General features: G+C 34.2%; 1 protein-coding gene across 3 annotated transcripts in view; it reads left to right on the top strand.

Moving 5' to 3' along the window:
• Positions 1-23,931, top strand: part of GALNT11 (polypeptide N-acetylgalactosaminyltransferase 11) — a 56,214-nt gene that overhangs the window by 27,052 nt on the left and 5,231 nt on the right. For 2 of the 3 annotated variants that reach the window (XM_074267429.1, XM_074267431.1), the window contains exons 3-8: positions 2,980-3,103; positions 6,702-6,868; positions 12,913-13,038; positions 14,425-14,674; positions 15,847-15,964; positions 21,420-21,572. In XM_074267429.1, coding sequence (XP_074123530.1) covers positions 2,980-3,103; positions 6,702-6,868; positions 12,913-13,038; positions 14,425-14,674; positions 15,847-15,964; positions 21,420-21,572 — 938 coding nt within the window. The remainder of the gene's footprint in view (positions 1-2,979; positions 3,104-6,701; positions 6,869-12,912; positions 13,039-14,424; positions 14,675-15,846; positions 15,965-21,419; positions 21,573-23,931) is intronic. The other variant, XM_074267432.1, reaches the window with a different exon arrangement.

Raw genomic sequence — 23,931 nt, 5'->3', positions numbered from 1 at the left:
CCCCATTCTGATTAAATCACAGATTCTAGTCCTAGTCACTTTTTCAAATTACTCGGGAAAGCATCTGGGAAGTATTAATGGAAAACTTTCTTATACTTTAAAATCAAAGAGAACACAGTCATCAAGATCAGAAATAAAAAGTAAACAGATGGTAGAGCCTTAATTAGAATTGGATTTAATTATTTTAGGATGAATTTTGTATTTGGCTTTGAAAGAATCCAAAGAAGAATAATGATAAATATACTAAAGTACAAAATTAGTGGGAGGGAGAGAATGGTGTAATTCAAAACAAATGCCATCTGTTATGGGGAAATGATTATTTCTTTAAAATAATTAAAAGGCACAGATGAAGAATGGTGATAGTTAAAAATTTGTTGGTACTTCTAGATTTGTCATTTCAGCTGGAATCAATGACATTATAGAGATGTTAAGTAACCTCTGAGAAACTTTATTAGTGTGACTTTTTGTTATGACATAGATGTTTAAAACTTTCTCTGGATATCTGTGATTAATTAGGCACAAATTGCTATATACTACCATAATCATTTAAAAATTAGAAAACAAGAATATTGAGAACGGTTAGGAAAGTACCTGATATTACAGTAAAACTTTTAACTGGAATTCAGCTGATCAAAATCTTTAATTATAATGTTGTTCTTACATTTTAATTTTATCAGAGTATCATGTTAAAACACAATTTGATACCAGAGTTGTTTTTTTAAAAAATAACATATCCTTAATTGTTAATACAGAATTTCAATGCAGTTTCATAATTTTCTGCATCTTAGTCTCAGCATTGTAGAATGAGAATTAGACTTAGGAACAATGAAATACTTTGGAAAATAATTTTTTTCCCCCTCTGGCCAAGGCAGTTGGGGCTAAATGACTTGCCCAGGATCACACAGCTAGGAAGTATTAAGTGTCTGAGGCCAGATTTGAACTCAGGTCCTTCTGACTTCAGAGCTGGTGCTCTATCCACTGCACCACCTAATTGCCCTAAAATATTACATTTTTAAAGAAAGATTAAATTAAGTTTAACAAATTGGCTAGGAAGTGTATTTACGTATTTTTGAAAGATTTTTCAACAATGAAATAAAGTTTAGGTTTCTTGGTAAATTAGTTAATTAGAAAGTGAAATTAACTGCATATACAGGTTCTTACTGGCTGAGATTTTACTATAATTTGCTTTGAGAAAAGAAACATTTCATGATGATTTTCTGTTAATGTTAATATCCCGCACAGGGATATAGTCCTTGAACATTATTAGTCCCTTATTAGAATATTGTGTCCAGCTTTGTTTCATTGTATTTTAGAAGGGTTGTGTGTCAGCTGGAGGGTATCTGGAAAACATTTTAAGGAAACATGAGGAAAGGTTAAAGAAGTTGATAAGTTTTGGTTTGAAGAAGAATAAAGGACTGATTTTTTTTTAAAAGAGTTTTAAAACAGATATGGCCCATTTTTTTCTTCTTTCATAAAAATAAAGTTTAATAAAACTTTTTAATATTTAATAATATTAAATATTAATAATATTTAATAATACTAATAAGTATTGTTCTTTCTTTGTATCTCTCTCTCCCCTCTCCCTCCTTCCCCCTCTTTCCTCTCTCCCTTCCTCCATCTCTTCTTCCCTTTCTCTGCTTCTCCCTTTATCTCTCCCTCTCTCTGTCTCTGTCTTTTCCTCTCTCCCTCTCTCTCTCTCTCTCTCTCTCTCTCTGCATCAGTATTAATTGTTAGTGAGACAGCTGGTAGAAAAGTAGATGGAGCCTTGGGTCTGGAGTCAGGAAATCTGTATTCAAATCCAACCTCAGGTTCTTACTAGATGTGTGTCCTTGAACAAGTCCCTTAACTTTTTTTGCCTCAGTTTCCTCAACTGTAAAGTAGATATAAAAGCAGCATCTGCCTGGCAGGGTTATAGGAAGGCACTTAGCCCTGTGCCTGGCACGTAGTAATTGCTAGGTGATGGCCTGTTTCCTTCCCCATGGGTATCTCTTAAGTCTGAGTATGCTGGCCAGGCCCGAAAGTGTGCACTTTGTTCTGTACCTCCAATCCCCCATAAAACTTCATACTTACTGTTGGTCATTGCATTCATTAGCACTCTGCTTTTTCAGCGCTGCTTTCTGTATTATTGGGGTCATATCCCACAGCCTGCTTCTGCTTATTTTTTTCTGCCTCTGTCCATACATGTCCTTTGCTCTGGCCGACTGTCCAAAAAGAGTATGCATCTCTTTAAATTATAGAACAATTTGTCAGGTGTGGGAAAAACTTGGTAATTGTATAAGATTGAAATTAGGGATTCTCCTTTTCCAGGGAGATTGAAAGTATGACCAGCATAGGTTCTTGAGAAAGGCCAGAACATGAGCAGAAGTTGTAGCCAGTGAACTCTTCATGTCCTTTGAAACTCTGTGATCTTCTAAATAAATAATTGTAGCCTATTTTTTATATATTGTTTAAATGTTGTGTGCTGTTGTGGATGGAGTTGTCCTGCTCCCTCTTAATACATACTGGCTGTGTGGCTGTGCACAGGTTTCATTGCTCTTGGTGACTCTCTTAACCAGTACATCTCAGAGAAGTTGCAAATTTGGGTTAAAGGAAACTTCCTCACCTGGGAGTTCTCTATTTATTGATGAAAAGAGGCGCGGTTCCTATCACACTCCTTGTCTCTGATTTTATGTATCAAGAAAAATATTTACTTTGGTGATCAGAAGATTTTTCTTCCAGGTATGACCAAATGGTTTTAGAATATGGCTGGTGAATAGGTGGTTGGGAACAAGTTTGTGGGATAGATAAGAATTTTAAGATTTCACTTCTAACCTTAATTCATCTTTTTGTAACCAGAGTAGCTTATATTCAAAGAACATGGCTAATACCTAGTTATAATGGATTGAGTTAATTTTCCTGTTATAAACTTTGTTCTTTTATAGTAGAACCAATAATCTTTTCTAGACATGATATACTGACTTTAACTTCTTTCTATTACAGGTATGATTTTTAACGAAAGAGATCAGGAAGTGAGAGACTTGGGCTATCAGAAGCATGCCTTTAATTTACTTATCAGTAATCGCTTGGGCTACCATAGAGATGTGCCAGATACAAGAAATGCAGAGTATGTTTGACATACTAATTTTTGTTACTACAGTTCAATATTGTGCTTTTGTGTCCATGAAAATGGTATTAAAATGTGGCAGTTTTTTCAGCTATTATAGTACATAAGGTACTGCTAAGACAAATTTCCAGACTTATAATAATTTAAGCCAAATTATCTGAGCTTACTGGATTTGTTTTAAAAGTAACAAATCAGGTGGCAGATAAATGAAAGTTCAAAAGTATATACGGACAAAAAATAATCCAGGTCATAGTAAAAGAGTAAGATATAAAATTAATGAACTCTCAGGGGTATGATTTTAATTTAAGGAAGGGTTCATTCCTCAGATTGAACATTAGTTACTGAATAAATGATGAAATATAAAGGTAGTTTTGTTGTTGTTGTGATTGTTTTGTATGTGTGTGCGTGCGTGTGTGTGTGTATGTGTATGTGTGTGTGTGTATCTTTGCTTTGCCAAAAAAATGTAGGGAGGAATGGAGTTAAATGAAACTTAAGAGCAAATATTAATGAGTCAAAAGAAAATAAAGTGGAGGTTATTTGTATAATAAGCAATAATTTTGTCAACTTGTTCTCCATGTTATATTGATACTTTGATGTGTGTTATCAAATACATGAAAACAGGTACTTATTTGTTTTTTACTCAGTATAAGAGGGGATAGCTTGTAAAGAGAATGAAGGACTTTATGTCAGAGCAGCTAGAATGGAGGAGGCCTGGCCCCACCAATTTGTAATTGGTAGACAATTTTTTGTAATCATTGGCAAGTTTCCTAATCTCTCTGAGACTCATTTTCACCATTATAATAGGAGACTAATAATTCTTGTGCTTTTTGCATCTTAGTCATCATGTGGAAAGAGTCATATTAGCATGAAATGCTATAGAAATGTGAGCTATTACTGTCTTTTATCTCCACTCAGACATGGGCTCAATCCCAGTCTGATAACTAGGTCTCTAGTCATTTTGTGAGCTTCTGAAGCATGAATTTTTAAAATTTTCATCCTCAATCTTATTTTTGCCCTTTAACAAGCTTGTATTCTAAGATGGTAGTATACACAAATCATAAATTTGTGTTATAGGAAAATGAAATTCATTTTTACTAACTGAGATATAGTTATATCAGTCTGAAGCATAAGATCATTTTTTTTCCCAAAGAAATATTTTTCAATACCTGGATCTCTCATATATTTGTTATGTGCTAGGTGCTAGAGATATAAAAAGAAAAATGAAGAAGTTCCCCTTCTAAAGAAATTTACATTCTTCTGGGAATGAGGTGAGATAATTCTAACAAGTCAAAAAAAAAATATATATATATGTATATATACACAAAGCTATTTCCCAGAAGAATAAAGATGAACAATTGATCCATGAAAATACTAAATTTGTAGGTGTTTAATTTAGCATAACTCAACAGATCATAATAACAGAGTTAAAAGATTAAAAATATTCTCTAATAATAGATATTTTATGGCTTCATGTTATTTTAAAATTCCTTTTTCTTTATTTGAATATTTGTTTTATTATTGGTTATCAAGTTTATAATTTAGAAAACTAGATTAAAAAAAAAAAGAACCACTAATAATGTCACAAGGATGAAAGAGAATAACGCAGATAAGGGAATTCCTTTATATTATGAGATGAAGAAAGGTATAATTTTTGGTATGAAAAAGAGATATCTAGATCACCTAAGAAGATTTATTAGCTGCTTAGGAAAGACAGACTGAATATTACATTGAAAACTTTGACAGTCAGGAACCCTAATTAGTAAGCAACAGAAATCTAGTGTGAAAACTTATTTTGACTTCTGAAAGTTATTGAAATATCTAGAATTTCTTCATTGTTTTGACAAAGGCAGATTTGAAATTACAAGTGCATTCACTTTTATCTTCCCGAGCCTCTGTTTCCTAAACAATAAAATGGGGATACTATTACCCATAGCATCTACTCTACAAGGTTGTTGAGAATGAAACTTATATAAATAGATGTAAAATTTTCCAAATTTTAAAGTACTATATCAATGTGATTATTGCTGTTAATATTGATATTCATAGAAACATAGGCTTTTGAGGTGAGGGACTTTCCTGATAAATTCAGAGCACCCTTATTTTCAGGTGAGGAAACATGTTATTTGGCACTGGAAAAAAAGTACTGATTTGTTTCCTCTCTTCATTCCATTAAATTCTAATTTTTATCAAAATGGTAGTGCATAAGAATAGGGCTTTGCTCTACCTAAAATATCATCAAATAACTTAGATAATGTAATGAAATGTTATTACCTGCTATAGGCTCAAAGTAACCTTTTTAACAGTTAGCTAAGAATTATTTGTGACTATTATGAATTATAATAGCTAACATTTATATCAAGCTTCAAGATTTGCAAAACATTTATTATCTCAGAAGACTCAATTTTTAAAGGAAAAGAAAAGGTTAACTGGCAAGGTCAGTTTTAAGCCTAATCTTGGTCCAGGTTATTATGAATTCCATATTGGTATCTAGAAGTTGTGAGATTTTAATGTGCATTCAAATGCCAAGTAGACATATTGAACAAAAACCTCGAGGAGATTATTTATTGCTTACTTAATAAATGTTATAATACTGATTCTAGATTTCAAGACCTACACCATCACACTTTGATCTTGCTTTCCAATTCTATCACATTCTTCCCTTTGTTGGCTCCATATTCCAACCATCTTGGGTATCTTCATTCTGTTTTCTTTCATCTTTTACTTAATCTCTCATGATGCCAGGAAAGGATTCTTCCCTTTTCCTTCCCTATTATCTCCTTTTGAAGTCCCTCTCTCTTTTTTTTTTTTTTTTAAAGTGCCATCCCGACTCATTTCAAACTGAAACACCTCAAATCTCTTTTCCTTTTTTTCTTTGAATTTATGACATTTTCCTTTGTTCATGCATGTTAAACATTTACCCTCTCTCTTCATCATAAGCTCCTTGAGAGCAAGATCCCTTTATATTTAATATTTACTTTCCTTGAGATCAAGATGTATTCATATTGAGCCTTAGTGTTCTTTCCTTCCCTAACCCCTCATTGCCATACTGATTATAATGATCAACTAGTCAACACTTAAAATTTTGAATTAAATTGTCTTTAATGATTCATTTTAAAATTTGTTATTAGTCCCATTTTTATGTAATTTTATAGAATTGTTGGATTTGAAATTGATCATCTGTTAAAAGTGAATTTTTTAAATGTTATTTTTCTCATTTATAATACTGCCTTTTGAAATTTCTACATTTTTCCAAAATAAGTGTGCTAGCACTTTGTTCTATAACAATTCCTCTGTAGTTCCACTCATGTTGTTGGCAGTTTTCTGTCTTCTTTTAATATACTCTATATATTTCAATTAAATCAAAATTTTCAAAATAAGCCTGAGAACAAAGCAAGGAAAAAGAAAATGTAGGAATGTTAGAGGAAACCACAAACTTATGGCTTGTTTATCTGTTTCCCTATGTGTTCAAAGAATGAATGGAAACAAGGGAGAGGAGAATGTGACAAGTGAATTCTTGAAGTGATTGATGGAACTTAATATCTTAAAACCTCGAAGGCTTTTTAAATTCACTATTTTTTTTTAATAATTATATCTGCAGATGTAAAGAAAAGTCATATCCAACTGACCTTCCAGCTGCCAGTATTGTGATTTGTTTCTACAATGAAGCCTTTTCTGCCTTGCTTCGGACAGTACATAGTGTCATAGATCGAACACCAGCCCATCTCCTTCATGAAATTATCTTGGTAGATGACAATAGTGAATTTGGTAAGTGTAACAGATAACTTTAGGATTAGATGTTAATCTAAGATGGGAATACTGATATACTTGGAATTTTCCCTTTTCTTCCACAAACGGTGACAGTTATACACACAATTAAATATTCAAAGTGGAAGGTAAAAACTATTGCTATTAACAAAATTCTAGTAAGGTTAGCTATAGTTTAATATTCTATCATTGAATATATCCTGGGGCAGCTAGGTGGCGCAGTGGATAGAGCACCAGCCTTGAATTCAGGAGGACCAGATTCAAATGTGTCCTCAGACACTTAACACTTCCTTGCTGTGTGACCCTGGGCAAGTCACTTAACCCCAGCTTCAGGGAAAAAAAAAAAAAGACTATATCCTAATTTTAAGGAAATTGGAAATTAGAGTAGTTTAAACTATTATCCATGTTCTGCGCTTAAATTCTATTATCCATGGTCAGTGCTTGGAATTTATTACTCCAATTTTATATTTCTGTAAGGCAGTTTTCAACTTACAAATAAATAGGTGTTGTTTCAAAAGATCACTCATAAGTTACATATTTGGAATTTTTAACTCATTTTACCATGATAAAAGCTTATAAATTTTGATTAGTTTACTGGCTAAACCTTAGGAACTTATTTTAACCCAAATATAGCTAAATGTCCTACAGTTGCTATGAAAACAATAGAAATAATTAAATAAAACATATCAGTAACATTGAGTGTGATATTATTTCTCTTTAATTGTAGTCATGCTTCTTGAGAAAAATATATTTAATTAGAATAATACAAGGAGAGTTACTGGTTTATGATTTTTAAGGCTTAGATGACTTCCAATTCTAAAAATATAAGGTCGGTGGAAATTTTTGTAGATGTTTGGAAAGGAATACATGAGTAGTTTCAATATTAATCATGTTCATCCTTTTTGAAAACTAGGGCTTTCATTTTCCTTGATTTGTAATTTCACTTTTAAAAAACCCATAATTAAGGTTGATTTTTGATTCAGAAATGGAGAAGTGAGAGAAAAATTTTCCTCAGGTAACTGGAGAGAAAGGGAAGAAGTTTAAGGGTTTGCTTTAAAGTAGAACTAGTTGAGCTATGGGCTATGAAAATGGGAAAAGGTTTTTAAGTAGAGATTGTACCCAGTTTCCAAGAAGGTGAAAAAAAAAAGGAAAAAATTGTTAAAGTTAAGCAATTCCCCCTAGTTTCCACCAATTTACACCATTAGCCCAGAAAAGCTTGGCCACTCTTCCAGGCAAGTAGGTTTGAACTGTCTTAGGGCAAGTGGGGTTAGAACTATGGGACATGAGGTTGCCCTTTGGGCTTATAGGTCACTCGTAAGTCAAGTGTTGTAACTTATGAAATGCTTTCTTTAGAAAATCATGACTGGTTTTGGAAAAGATATAATGGAGAGCTACAAAAGAGCAGCCCTAAATAGGTAGAAATTGCAAACAGAATGAAGAGAATGGATAAAGAGAACGGAATGAAGAGAAATGGAAAAGGCTAGACTTTTTCTTAGTTCTTATTATCTCTGCCTAGCAAACTCATATCCATTCTTTTTAAAAAAGACCCTGAAAGTTAGGCAAATTATTCATGCTTAAGGATACATTCAACAGAATTGAAAAACCGTCAGGTAATTGAAGTCTCTCTTCTGTAGGGTTGGAGATAAGAGAAATATGTGGGGCTGCTTACTGCTTTTAATAACAACTACTGGGCTGCCTAGATGAAGAGCATGGCTGAGATCTGGAGGAGGGGGGTGGTTTCTCTGGGTGTCAATTAGGTAAGTGGGAAGCCAAAGCTCAAGGCAAATAAATGTACATTATATGTACAGAATGCAGAATGGAGAAGTTGGAACTTATTTTTATAGATTATCAGTTTCTAGAGGAGAGGGACTTAACTGATACATTCTCAGAGAGCTTTGAGTACTTATTCATCTTTGTTGAAAGAACTTCTAACTCCCTCCATATGTGAAATGTGAAATGTGAAATAATGTGGAATAAATTCCAGCGACACTCTGTTACCTCATAGATCTGGTCTGCTACTTTTCTGGTAATATTATATGTTGCTCTACTCCACGAATTCCTCAAGCATGACATTTATGCTTTGAATCTCCATGCCTTTATACTGTTGTCCACCATCCCTTAGATGTTCTTTGTCCTGACCACATATATATTGTAATGTATGCACACATTGTCTCCTCCATTAGAATATCAATTTCTTGAGTGTAGAGACTGCGTCCCTTGTATGTGCCACAACAGTAGCTTAATAATTGATTTTATTGATTTTTTTATTATTAACAATTTTTTGATTATTGATTAATTGCCTGACTTTCCAGTTAAATGCTGGTACATTGGGAAAAGTGGGGAGCATACTTAGTAACCATGTAATGCTCATTGATTGTTTTATTTTTCAGTTAAATACTAGTAATGAAGTCCAATTGTCTATTAGACATTTCGAGTTTGCTATATGGTAGACATTTTAAATACAATATATATAAAGATGAACTCGTTTTTCTTTTCCTCAAACTTCATCCTTTTCTGAACTTCTCTATTTCTCTAGATGGTAGTCATCCTTCCAGTTCTCAGGTTCATAACCTGAATGTAATTTTAAACTCATTACTTTCATACAACTTCACATATCTATTCTTCAAATTTTAAAAATTTTCTTTCACAAATTTGTTCCACAATCTGCTTTTCTCCTCTTAGACTATCCTAGTTTGGCCTCTTTCACCTGTATTATTGTCACCCCCTCTTTTTTGCCTTCAGCCTTACCTGCTCTAGGAGACCTTTTCCAAGCAATTAAACAGTCCATTTCTCAAAGCATTCATTGTAAGCATTCCGATGTTCTATTCAGTATTATATCTAGAATAAACTATAAACTATTCTGTTTGCCAATTTAATCCCTTTATAAGAAGTCCCAATTTTCTTTTACATCCTTATTAAATCAAGCAAGTGAACAAGCATTTATTAAAATGCCTTCTATAGGCCTGGCACTGTGCTAAGGATTGGAAATACAAAGAAAGGCAAAAGCACAGTTGCTCCTCTCTAGGAGCTCATATTTTAATAGGCGATGCATGTAGATAATACTGTACATATAAGATATGTGCAGGGTTACACACATATATAAATACACATACACAAGCATGTATGGTAGAGGGGAAGGGGGAGTTTGGAACCTAAAAAGTCCTCCTGTTCAGATCATTATATACGGCAACAAGACTATATGATGATCAGTTCTGACGTGGCTCTCTTCAACATTGTGTGATGACCCAAACCAGTTCCACTTGTGCAGTGATGAAGAGAACCATCTACACCCAGAGAGAGAATCATGGGAACAGAGTTTGGAACACAACCTAGTATTCTCACTCTCTGTTGTTATTAACTAGCATTTAGTTTTCTTTTTCTTCCTTCTTGGTCTGATTTTTCTTGTGCAATAAGATAACTGTATAAATATGTGTAATGTCCAGGCTAGCTCTCTGGAGGACCTCGAGATCAGCCCGAGTCCTTGGTCTTACTGAAGGAGTGAAGGAGGCAGGCAAGCCACAAGGATGGTTAAAGATGGAGTCTGGAATCTGGCTTCTTCTCTTGTGTCTGTGGCTGAGATTGTGACTGAGAGAGCATTCCCAGTTGTCCCAGCCCTTAAATACTTCAGTACGATTACATCACTGTAACACACTGAGCATGTGCAACCACCACATCACCATACTAAGTACTAAGTATATGCTTAACTATAAGTACTTTGATGACTTAGATTTAAGTACACCTTTTCAGAGTTCCCGCCCTCTACAAATATATGTATATATTTATTGGATCTAACATCTATTTCAACATATTTATTTATTTTAATTTATTAATTTTATAATTATATATATTTTTGACAGTACATATGCATGGGTAATTTTTTTTTTTTACAACATTATCTCTTGTATTCACTATTTCAAATTTTCCCCTCCCTCCCTCTACTCCTTCCCCTACATGACAGGCAATCCCATACATAATAAATGTGTTACAGTATATCCTAGATACAATATATGTGTCTAAAACCAAATTTCTTGTTGTACGGTAAGAATTGGATTCCGAAGGTATAAGTAACCTGGGTAGAAAGACAAAAGTACAAACATTTTACACTCATTTCCCAGTGTTTCTACTCTGGGTGTAGCTGTTTCTGTCCATCATTGATCAACTGGAACTGAATTGGATCTTTTCTATGTTGAAGATATCCACTTCATTCAGAATATATCTTCATATAATATCGTTGTTGAAGTGTATAATGATTTCCTGGTTCTGCTCATTTCACTCAGCATCAGTTCCTGTAAGTCTCTCCAGGCCTTTCTGAAATCATCCTGCTGATCATTTCTTACAGAGCAATAATTCCATAACATTCATATACCATAATTTACCCAACCATTCTCCAATTGATGGGCATCCATTCATTTTCCAGTTTCTAGCCACTAGAGAAAGGGCTGCCACAAACATTTTGGCACATACAGGTCCCTTTCTGCTCTTTAGTATTTCTTTGGGATATAAGCCCAGTAGTAGCAATGCTGGGTCAAAGGGTATGCACAGTTTGATAACTTTTTGGGCATAGTTCCAGATTGCTCTCCAGAATGGCTGGATTCTTTCACAGCTCCACCAACAATGCATCAGTGTCCCAGTTTTCCCACATCCCCTCCAACATTCATCATTATTTTTTCTTGTCATCTTAGCCAATCTGACAGGTGTGTAGTGGTATCTCAGGGTTGTCTTAATTTGCATTTCTCTGATTAGTAGTGATTTGGAACACTCTTTCATATGCATGGATATAGTTTTAATTTCATCATCTGAAAATTGTTCATATCCTTTCACCATTTATCAATTGGAGAATGGTTTGATTTCTTATAAATTAGAGTCAGTATTTCAACATATTTAACATGTATTGGACTACCTGCCAGCTAGGGAATGGGGTGGGGGAAAGTAGAGGAAAATTTGGAACAAAAGATTTTGCAAGGATCAATGTTGGAAAAATTATCCATGTATATGCTTTGTAAATAAAAAGCTTTAATTAAGTTAAAAACAAACAAACAAATAAATAAATTGGGGGGAAAAAAAGGCCTCCTGTTCTGGGTGGATTTTGGCTGAGTATGGCTGAACATTGTGCAAGATAAGATTTGGGGTGAGGAGAGTGTTTGCCAGGCATGGCAGACAATGAATGAAAAGGCTTGGATTAAGGGACGGAATTTTCTATGTGAGGAACAAGTGGGCCAGCTTAGCTTCCTTCAGGCCCACTTAGTCCAGCCAGGCTGGTGGTCTATCCATGTCTCACTACTCCATGCCCTTGCCCTGAGTGTCCTCCATAAATGCCCTCTCTCCTCACTTCTATCTCTCTCAATCCCTAGTTTCCTTCAAGGCTTAACATATGTTGCTTTGTATGTGAAGCCTTCACTGAACCTACTAACCCTCCTTCCCCTTGCCAGTCACCTTGTTTATCTTTTATATATGTCTATACATGTCTCTCCAGACTAGACTCTGGAGTTTGGAATTTGGAGAAATTCCTCCAAAGTAGGACTTTTATATTTTAAAACTACTATAGTGTTTAGTAGGTATTTAATAATTAATAACTGTTTTATGAGATATCCAGGTCTAAGATTTCTCATCTTGATTAATAACAAAAATCTTTCTCTTATATGATTATTTTTATATAGAACTTTTTTTTTTAACTTTAATAAAATTTACTAAAAAAACTTCAAGTGGGCCAGTGTCCTCCTAATTACAGAAAGAAGCAGTGAATTACAGAGTTGTTATAAGTTTAAGTATTTTTATTTGATTGGATAGTTGATTAAAAGTTTATCAAATATTGATGTATTTCAGTAAATGATAAAAAATTCCAAAATGAGAAGACTATTCATTCTATATCACTTTTAAGTAAAGGATGTTGCAATAATTTATGTTAAAGTATGGATATGCATACTTAAAGATTTATCCATATTTTTTACTTTTATAATAGAATAAAAGATCAAATGTTTTTCAAATGATCTCTACATTTCAAAAAATAAATTTACAAATGTAATAAAGTAATTGTCTTATTTCAGATGATTTGAAAGGAGAGCTAGATGAGTATGTCCAAAAATATCTTCCTGGAAAAATTCAGGTGGTAAGGAATGAAAAACGAGAGGGATTGATTAGAGGAAGAATGATTGGAGCAGCTCATGCTACAGGTATTACATACTGTGTGATTATCTTGTTGGAAAATAACCACTTGTATGTCAGAGACTTTTCCCTTTAGTGTAGGAGTATATGATAGATTATAATATAGAGTCCTAAAATTCCACCTTTGTTTCTGGTAGAAGAGGTAAAATACATTAAGCTGGGGAGAGAAAGTCAGAAATTTTTACATGATTATACTCTTTGGGTAATCCTGTTTATTAATTGCTGCCCTCAAATCTGACCTTTCTCATATCATCATTAAGTGAACAAAAGCTTAAAACTGAAACGTTATTGAATTCCATTATATAAATTTTGCTAAAATGCTTTGCTTCAGCACTGTCCTTAGTTGGTGATGGTTAGCATAAAGCTGTAAAACATGGAGAAGTAAAGTATACCCCAGAAGAAATGTTTAAAGTAACTCAAATTATGTCAGTGAAAACAGCACTAACAACAATTAAACTTCGTGTTAATTGCACTCACAACTCTGGTCATGGAAGAGTGGAAATACATATTTCCTTTCTCTTGTTGGAAGAGATAAAGCATCTGACGAACATAATGTTGCATATCTTCAAGTGTGATTGCTTTGTTGGTTATTTTTCTTTTTTATAAAGCATGGATATAAGGGCAAAAATTGTGATAGAAAAGAACTCAGTAATAAGACATTTAAAAAAAATTAATCGAAGGGGTGTTAAAGCAAGAAAAGTAGATGGAAAAAACAAGAAAAAGTCATACTAGATCATTGCAGTGGGGAACAATCCTAGTCATAGGTAAGAAGAAAAAAGAAACCCTTAAAAAATGATCAAAATGTAGATTCAAGTGGCAATATGATCCTCAAGATTTTCTGGGGAAGTATTAAAAGTAGATAATTAGTGACAGATTATTTGCAAATATATATATATATATATATATATATATGATTGCGTTCATAATTATTGCTCAGCATCATTAAGAAAAATTATGTTAATTATTTTAATGTTTTAAAAATAAATCAGAATTAAATTTTAGAAAGATTTTTTGTTAAAATGGTTATAATTTTAAAGTTTTGGTTCTTACAAGTCCAGACTGAGATGTCAAGGCATCTTTGAGTTGTGTTGACATTTAAATTCAAATACTTATCAAATTCTTCCATTCAGAACAAATTTTTGACTGATGGTACCAAGTTATGTAGTGCCTTCTAGTTTACAGTTAAGTAATAAGTGAATGTTTCATAATTAATTTTGGTGCTATAAATAAGTGACATTTATATTTTAGAATAATTGTAGAATTTCATTAATTTTAACTTGTAGTGGGATTGGTTATTAGATTATAATACAACTACTACTAATGCTGCTACTATTACTATTAACATAGAAATATGCTCTAATGGAGGCTAATAGATTATAATTTTACTTTCCCAGGAGAAGTTCTTGTGTTCCTAGACAGTCACTGTGAGGTGAACAAGATGTGGCTACAACCTTTGCTGGTTCCAATTCATGAAGACCATAGGACGGTGGTATGCCCTGTGATTGATATTATCAGTGCTGATACACTTATGTACAGCTCCTCTCCTATCGTACGTGGAGGATTCAACTGGGGTCTACACTTTAAATGGGATCTTGTTCCCTTTTCTGAATTAGGAGGACCAGAAGGAGCTATTGCACCAATCAAGTAAGATTTGACCTAATGACTAAAAAATCTGGAATGTGTTGTAGTATTTTATACTTATTTCTTTCAGTATTAGCAGAAATTATGGGTAGGTGATGGTCATTTTGTGTTTCTAAAATCCCTTTTGTTTGTCTTTAGAGAGATTTAGTAATATCACATGACAGACAACTTGCAAATTATTAGGTGTTTGTATATATATATGTATATGTATATTCAGAAGCACTTCAGATTCAGATATATTTATACTTAGCTTCACAGATGTCTGACTTGCAGAATTTGGACTTTTACTTGGATTCATATGGGTATGTTAATCAATGACTAATATTCCCAAATTGCTATAACATGTAGTTTAGTGGATCAGGGTTATTATAATTTAACTCTACTTATTAAGTCATATAAGTTATGTAATACAGTACCCGTCCAAAGGTAGTTTACCCTGCAACTTTAATTCTCTAGAACACTGCTGAAAAAGCATAAAGTAAATCAAAAAAGTCCTCTGAGCAGCCAGATGTCTCCAAGTCCGCCCACTTAAGCCCTAGAAACTGTCTCAGACCTTAATAATCTCTGTCTGTTTCTTTCTCATTGTCTCTATCTCTGTCTTAGAGCTCAGTCTGATTGTCTTGGTTCCTTTCTCTACCCATGGTAGATTAGAAATTAAAGGAGTAAATTAAAATTAAAGGTAAATTAAAAGGGGAAACAAGTTTCTAGAATCAGGCACAGTAGCAGCAGAAAGAAATGATGCTTGTTGGCATGACAGTGAGTGGGGAAGACAGAAAAGCTATAAATCAGAACCCCAAACCTTTACTGCAGAAGCCAGCCTCTACAAGCCTTAAGAGACCTGACTGCTCGAAAATGTTTGAGAATAGTATATGAAAATCTAAGTTATCAAGGAAAAGTTCTAAGAAGCATATACCATTTTAGAAAGATTCTTTTAAGATGTTTATAATAAAAAAAATTGAAAAATTATGTCTAGATGAGATACATATATGTATGTATTTATGTCTGGACAATAATTAGAAAGCTGGACAACTGTCCTAGTGTTGCCTGATATTTTTGTAATAGTTTTCAAGTTTTGTTTTAGTTAGTTGCTGCAAAATTATACTGATGTGCAATGAAAAGTTTTTCAAAATAACCATTTATATGGAATCAAAATGATGATTATTTTCTTCTTCTAGGTCACCTACAATGGCAGGAGGCTTATTTGCTATGAACAGACACTATTTCAATGAACTTGGACAATATGACAGTGGCATGGATATCTGGGGAGGTGAAAATTTAGAAATATCATTTAGGGTAATTAAGATTTTATATGTGTCAAACTGTCAATCTCATGCATAAAGAAGATAATCTAATTTTCATCTATTTCTAGTTTCAGGACTTTATATAAATTCTCATTGGCGGTCACTAGGTAATTCAGTGGATAGAGAACTGGACCTAGAGTTAGGAAGACCTGAATTTATATGTGACCTCAAACACTAGCTTTGTTTGTCTGGGTTTCTTCAACTTTTATAATGGGGATGATAATAGCACCTTTGTCCTGGGGCATCAAATGAGTTAATATTTGTAAAGTGCTTAGCACACTGCCTGGATCATTGTAAATATTGAATTTCTTTCTTCCTTTCTTTTTTGCTTCCATTCATTTGTCTTCTTTTTCTTCTCACTTTCCTGTATATTTAATATATATTAAATGTCCTATACTTTGATGATCACATCTGGAGCATCTTCAGGCATTTAATATGTCAGTTGAATACAATCAAAGATTTACTTTTAAAAATTGGAAAAGTAAACCAAATATAATTTTAGAAAGCTTTAATGTGAACATTTATTGACTTTTTTCCCTTATCTGTTTATTACTTTTACTTCACATCTTTTTATAATAGTTTGTAATTAATTCATTTACTTATCTCACAAATATTTATTGACTATTTCCTGCATGTAAATAATATAAAGGTGAATTAGTTTTAGGATATAGTTCCTGCCCTTGAAGAGTTTAGAGTTACTGAGAGATAAGACATGCTCACACTTATCTACCCACCCAGCCACCAAATAAAGTGCTGTAAGAATTCAAATGAGGGAGAAAACAATGTGTAGCTTAAGAGGTTCCTGGAGGAAGTAATACCTGAATTAGATCTTTAAAAATGGCTAAGATTGAGGCAGGTAGGTGGCAGAATGGATTGAGCACCAGCCCTGAAGTTGGGAGGACCTGAATTCAAATCTGGTCGGGCAAGTCACTTAACCCCAATTGCCTCAGCAAAATATATGTATTTGTATATCCATACATAATATGTATATGTAAACCCATATATTATGGATATATACGTAGGATTTCAGCAGGTATAGATGATGAGTGGAGAAATTCCAGGTGTGAAATATGCCAAAGAAAAGTGTATATGATGGTAGAAACTATGCAACTATGCAGGACTTAGGGAAAGGAAAGATGAGTCATTTTAATTATCCTGAGCTTTGATTTTCTCATCTTATAAAGTGGCGATAATACTCAGCATAACTGCCTCACAGAGAACAAAACTGAGGTAAATAGTATAAATATCAGACTATTTCAAATCTAATGGGGATAACTGTTTCCTCAGATACATGGTTTAAGGTAAATTGAGCAGCCTTACAGCTATTTAAACCATATAAAGGGTCCGGTAATAGGGGTTTTAGTGATGTGGCAGAGTTTGGTTATTCAATTCAATCCAACGTACATTTATTATTAATAACAATAACACAGTGCTAAGGCTAAAAAGATAACAAATAAAGTAGGCCTTTGCTTTAAGGAGCTTTTGTTCACTTTGGGGGATAGATCATGTAGAGAAGCAACTAAATGTAAATTAATATGCATTAATATAAAAAGGCAGGAAGCGCTAATAAGTAGGAATTGGAGACGTTAGCAAAAAGTCTTGAGAAAGTGGCCCCTGAACTGGATTTTGAAAGATGTATAGGCATTTCATAATTAATGTCATTGTATCAAAATAGGTTGCTTGAGGCAGCATTATGATCATCCCCATTTTACAGATGTGAAAAGAATGAAAGAATATTTGTTAACCTCTTATTTGCTTTCTCTTTGGGAATAGCTTCATCTATTGATCTTTTTTTTGACACTAAAATTTCACCTATATCTCTTCTTCAAGAGATCTATTACATACAATAAAGCATTTTTATGAAAAGGGAGGAAAAAAAATCAATGCATCAAAAAAAAGTGAATATATTCAGTATTCCATACCTGTGATTCTTCTGCCTTGTTGTAGTAGTGTAGCAGGGTATATCTTCTTATTTTTTCTATTGCACCATGCTTATTCTTTGCAAATTTGGAACATTCACATTTTTAAATTATTTTGTGATGGTTCTTTCCAGTTTACATTACTATGCTTATGTAAATGTTGTTATCTTTGTTCTGCTTACTTTTTTTTGGTAATCATAATTTCTATAAAGCATGGTAATATTTCTAATATTGCTATTTTTTTTGGGGGGGGGAGCAAAGCAATTGGGTTTAAGGGACTTGCCCAGAGTCACACCTGGAAGTATTAAAGTGTTGTCTGACTCCAGGGCCTTAAGCACAGTACCATCTAGCTGTTCTAGCACAGTAATGTTTCATTACATTTGTGTACCATGATTTGTTTAGCTGTTCCCTAAACAGCGCGTTTCTACTTTGTTCTATTTCTTTGCTACCACGAAAAAGCTGCCACAAATATTTGGCATGTATGTATAAGCAGCTTTCTTCCCCTCAGTGACTTACTTAGGACATATTCCTGTCAGAATGTGCATCAAAAAGTACAGATAATGTAATCTCTTTATTTGCAATAATTACCACTTTTTTTCCATCATTGTTGTGCTGCTTCACAAAATTGTATCAGTGCAATTATTGTCATCTTTTCCAGTTTCCTGGGGATGAGATTTTTTTTTTTTTTGCATTTCTCTTAACAGTATTTTGAAACATTCTTTCATGTGATTGTTAATGGTTTGCAGTTCTTTTGAGAACAGTTTGTTAGGATCTTTTGACCTCATATCTCTTTAGTCCTTCTTCCTTTGTCATGTTTTTCCATGTTCCAGTTTCTTGACATAGGCCAGGATTTCCTTCTGTGTTTTTAGATTCTTTTTCTTCTGCTTTCACTTCCTTATACCATTTTTTCGAGGAATTCTTTGTTGGTCCTGAAAATTTATTAAGAATTGTTAAAAGGGTTCCTTGAACTTGTCCTTTTGAGTTGCCATATTTTCCAGAAACATTGACTCAGCATATGCAGGAAGCCTTGATTGTGCCAAGAACGAAAACTTCTCTGCCTCCCCCAGCTGACACAGGTTGTTTGCATCCCACCTTTATTGTACCTTTCTGCCTCCTGGGTCATGCCCCTTTAGGGGGGGACTTCTGCTATGTCCTCCCTCCTTTGTTTTGGACTTATAAAAAGGCAAACTTCTATGTGTGCTGCAAACCCTTGGGGTTCCACATGCATATTTGATTATAATAAAGTGCTCAGAATGAATTCAGGAAAACCTGAGTTCAGATCTGGCCTCACACCTTGAGCAAGTAACTTTCTCTCTCTGTGCCTCAATTTTCTCATCTATAAAATGGGGAATAATAGCACCTATCTCTCAAGATAGTTGTGAGAATCAAATAAGCAGATACTGAAAAGTACTTAGCACAAAAGCTAATACATAGATGCTGTATAAATGTTAGCCATTGTTATGGCTACTTATACATATGTGTACACAAACACACATACACAGCTAGTCACACATGGTCTTAGCAGAAATAAAAACATGCTTTTTTTCAAGTCACTGCAAACTTTGGCTGGCTCTCCATTTTCACAGGAAGTCAGGTTCTTCAGTGTTGCTAGGAGTAACTCTGGAGAAAATGCTATTACAAAATATTTGTGTCTTTAATTCTTAATTCCCTTTCATTTTCCTTTTTTAGCTTGTGTCCTCTTGATATTTCTCCCAGTTTTACCCATTAAAAAAAGGCTGGAATTAGATTCTCTTCCTCTCCTTACTAGACATACTCTACTTTGGTGATTAACTACTATGTAGATGACTCCTATAGATTCATAGATGTAGATATATGGATCCATCTGTATCTATATAAAAATCTCCCAATTTATCATTCTCAGGCTTCATTAATTTCACATGAGATATTTTAATCTAGAGGTACCACCAGGGCTTCAAATTCAGCTCCACCTAAATTGAACTTAAAATCATGATATTGCTATTTTTTCTCTATCTTCATTTTTTTTTTTTTTTTGGAGAGTGCATAGAGGTTTGACTTGGAGAAAGCAAGAGCTTTCTTTTAAGAGCTTACTGTATACAACATGCTGAAGCTACAAAAACAAAAGTATATACAATGTATAATTATAGTTGATCCTTATTATTCAGATTCCATATTTGTGAAATTTCCTACTTGCTAAAATTTATTTTTTAACAACACTAATATTAATATTCCTGCCATGGTCAAAATAACAATAATAGAGCAGCAAAAAAAAAAAAACAAACAAAAAAAAAACCCTGAGTTGCCCAATTTATATACTTTAAGCTAAAGTTGAACAAGATAAAACTCTGCCTTATTTCGATGTTTATACTGTAAATACATTTTTTTTTTCGAATTCGATTTACTGTCATGCTTTTCATATTGGGGGGGGGGGGTGTTTTGTTAATGATTTCCCTGTTTTAAATGGCCCCCAGGTGCTGAAGGGCTGTCTAGGTTCCTAAGTGCCATCCGGAAGGGGTCTTAGAGAGAAAAGCTTCATTCAAGCACAAGTTATTGTGCTGTTGGCCTTGAGTTCAGTGTTAATGAATCAGCAATAGGGTACATCCAAAAAAAGGAAAGGGAAATTGGCCAATCTGTTTGTGAGGCTGCTCGGTAAAATGCTCAATTAAATGTTGTGACCAGAGGCTTGGAGCAACACAATCCTTCATTTTCTCTGAGAGCAATGTTTCATTTGCTAATATAGTATTTGTATCAGCTTTATACAATATTATTATTCATGAATTGCAAGTTGTGGGAAGAGAGGCACTAGTAGCTAGAGAGAGACTCTCGTCAAAAGTACCTGAGGATTCTACAAGGTAAAGGTGAAGAAAAGGTGTATTCCAGGCATGGAGGAGGAACAGCTTTTATAAAGGCCTGGAGGTGGGAGATGTCATGTCCTGTGAGAGACCAAACCACAGTGGGAGTTCAGAAAGACCACTTCTGCACTTGCTAGCTGTAAAATCACAGGCAAGTCATCAAGTCTCCAAGTTTTCTCTTTGGGTAAAATGGAGAGAATATCTGTATCCCTGAGTTGTGGTGATGCACTAATGACTGAACCTGAAAACACTTGAAATCTTATGGTATTCTACATGTCCCTTGTCATGTCATGGCTCCTGGCGTGATCCCACGATTCTTTCTTTGGAATAGATCACTCTTGATTTCCGTTCACTGTGCCCTTCTCCTTCTGGTCACTCTGATGTGATGACTGAACTCATTAATTAGCTCAACATTGTCAGTAAAAACAACACTAAGAGCCAATGTGTCTGTCAGATGGAATTGGGAGCAGACTAGAAAGATCTCTCCTTTCTGTTCACTAATAAACCACAGGAGTAGAATGTGAACTGGATTGTCAGCAGTTCCTCTGTTTATGTGAAGCTCCTCTGCTTACTGTTTTTTCAGAGAATGGATTTGTAGGTTTGTTTGGTGTCTGTTGATTTAATACAAAATTAATCACAAATAAGGAAATTACATGCAAGTTGTAAAAACGCACTAACATCTTTTATTTTTATTTAGATCTGGATGTGTGGAGGCAAGCTCTTCATCATCCCTTGCTCTAGAGTAGGACACATTTTCCGGAAAAGGCGTCCATATGGGTCTCCTGAAGGACAGGATACCATGACACACAACTCTTTAAGATTGGCACATGTTTGGTTGGATGAGTATAAGGTGAGAATTTGTTTTGAAAGAATAAGAGATCATAGGATCAAAGATACATAGTTGGAAGAGACCATAGAGAAGCATCTAGTTCAGTCCTTTCATTGTATAGATAAGGAAATTGAGGCACAGAAAGGATAAATAATTTCTGCAAAGTCACACCAAGTTTAAGGGCCAGAGATCAGTAGCTGTTAATTCATTCTAGTACTCTTTCTGCAATACCACTCTGTCTTAAAGCCATTTGATACCTTTTTGCTGCTCCCATTTGTCCAGAATTACATAAATTAACACATATTTTGTCCACTTTGAATTTTAATTAACTTTATTAATTTGTTTTGCAGATTCTTAAAATTTTAATATTTCTGATTTTTGTTGTGAAGAGGGTTTTTTTTTCTCCCCACTCTATCAAAATTATGATAGTTTGTTATATCTTGAGAAAGCTTTGGGGTAAGATTAATATAGAAGGGTTGTTAACCGAGGCTTGTATTAAAATAATTCCCAATCTTCATCCTTCTTGATTTTATTATTTGACACTATCATCTCCTCTCTGATATTTTCTTTTGCTTTTCCTCCTATCTGCTCAGTGTTTATATCACCCTCCCTTTCACCCTACATCCACTTCCTTACCTGTGAATATACCTCAAAACTTTGTTTTGAAACCTTTTATTTTCCCTCTCTTTTCTATTTAGTATCCTTTCTATACAGATGATTTCCAATTAGTCAAGCAAGCAAGAAGTATCTCTTAAACACTTAATATTATGAGATACTTCTAGGTTCTAGAGAAAGTAAAAGATTGAAATAATCACTTAATTGGAGTGAGTTACAAGAATAAAAAATAATAAAAACGCAGAAGAGATACTTGAGCTGCACATTGAAGAAAGGCAAGGGACTCTGAGGTTGAGGTAAGAAAGGAGGGAGTGCATTCCAGTCAGAGCAAGTGACCATGGCCAAAGAAGACAGTGGAGCTGGGAATGGCAAGAGAGGACATTTGGTTTGATAGGTGGGCTGAGGCTGACAGGTGGTTTGATTATATGGAAGGTACAGAGCAGGAAAAGGTCCCACAGGAGGTACAATAAGCCATGCCAGTGTGAGAGAGAGCCATCTAGCAGAGACAGGGCAAACAGCTCTCCACCCTGAGGGAGAAGATGCACTAGGAATTCATCCCCTCCATTGGACACATCCCAGTGAGGTCCCAAATTCAGTTCGTCCAAAACTGAGCTCATTATCTTTGCTTCTCATCCCCAACCAAAACTTCTTTGTTGAGAGTCTTGTACTCCTCCAGTTTCTGAATTTTGTAATCTCAGCATTATCCTGGACCCTTATCCTGGATCACTCTGTTTACCTTACAGATCCAAGTAATCCCCAAACTTTTTCTTTCTTCCTCCACAACATCCCTTCCACTTGACACCTTCCTTCTTTCTCCTCACACAACTGTCACTGAGTTCAAGCCATCCTCACTGCACAACTGGGCTGTTGCAGCAGCCTCCTAAGTGGCATGCTATTGCCATCACATAGTCAAGTCCAAAAAAATATGGTTGTTTAACTCATTGCAGAGGAAAGAAAATTCTCCTGGGAACATCAGTGTGTCTGGTCCATTTTGCACAGGTTCACACATTGAAAAGTAAAAAGGGCCTTAAAGGTTAACTTGTCTGAATCCTTCATGTTACATTTGAAGACAGGATGCATGATTTCTTTGTCCTTCCATCTTCATCTATAAATGTTCTTGAAATGGTATAGAGTAGCTCAGTGTTCTGACAGGTTTTTGATATTCCCTTTAAAAAAACAAACAAACAAAAAAAACCTTTGTTTTTCCCTTTTGAAACTTTTAAGGAAATATTTTCTGGTGTTCTTCTATCTAAGGTTTAAAAAATGAACTTTTAAAACATGAGTGAATGAAAAAGCATTTATTAAATGCTTACCACATACTGAACATTGAATAAGCTTTAGGGTTATAAATAGAAAAGGCAAGAGCCTTAATTCTAGGATATTATGTTCTAGTAGCAAGTTAATTGATTATACATATAAAAAGTTCAGCTGCAGGGCCTTTCAAAAGGGCAGTAGAAAGACCTGCTGGTTCAGAAGGGTCAGTGGCAGGGTAGATGAACAAAATACTCCCTCTTCTTAGTAAGATAATCTAATATTTGTTTACTAACACAATTGTAGGACTTTTTTTAAACTTCTCTGTTTGGATATTGGGTTAGCTTTCTCAGAAATTGTGATAATTGGAATCAAAAATTTATTTAAGTCTTACAGAAGTTAATGTAGTCACATATAACAAAGTTTCTTAATCTTTGAGATTGATTTTGATCTTTTTTTCTTGACCAAATGATCTCAAAGGTCACTCCTTGGTAGCCAGTTGCTTCTTTTCTGT

Source organism: Sminthopsis crassicaudata, chromosome 5 (assembly GCF_048593235.1).
Source record: "Sminthopsis crassicaudata isolate SCR6 chromosome 5, ASM4859323v1, whole genome shotgun sequence".
Taxonomy (NCBI): Eukaryota; Metazoa; Chordata; class Mammalia; order Dasyuromorphia; family Dasyuridae; genus Sminthopsis; species Sminthopsis crassicaudata.
The sequence above is the reverse complement of the archived record's forward strand: the minus strand, read 5'-3'. Positions and strand labels throughout refer to the sequence as shown.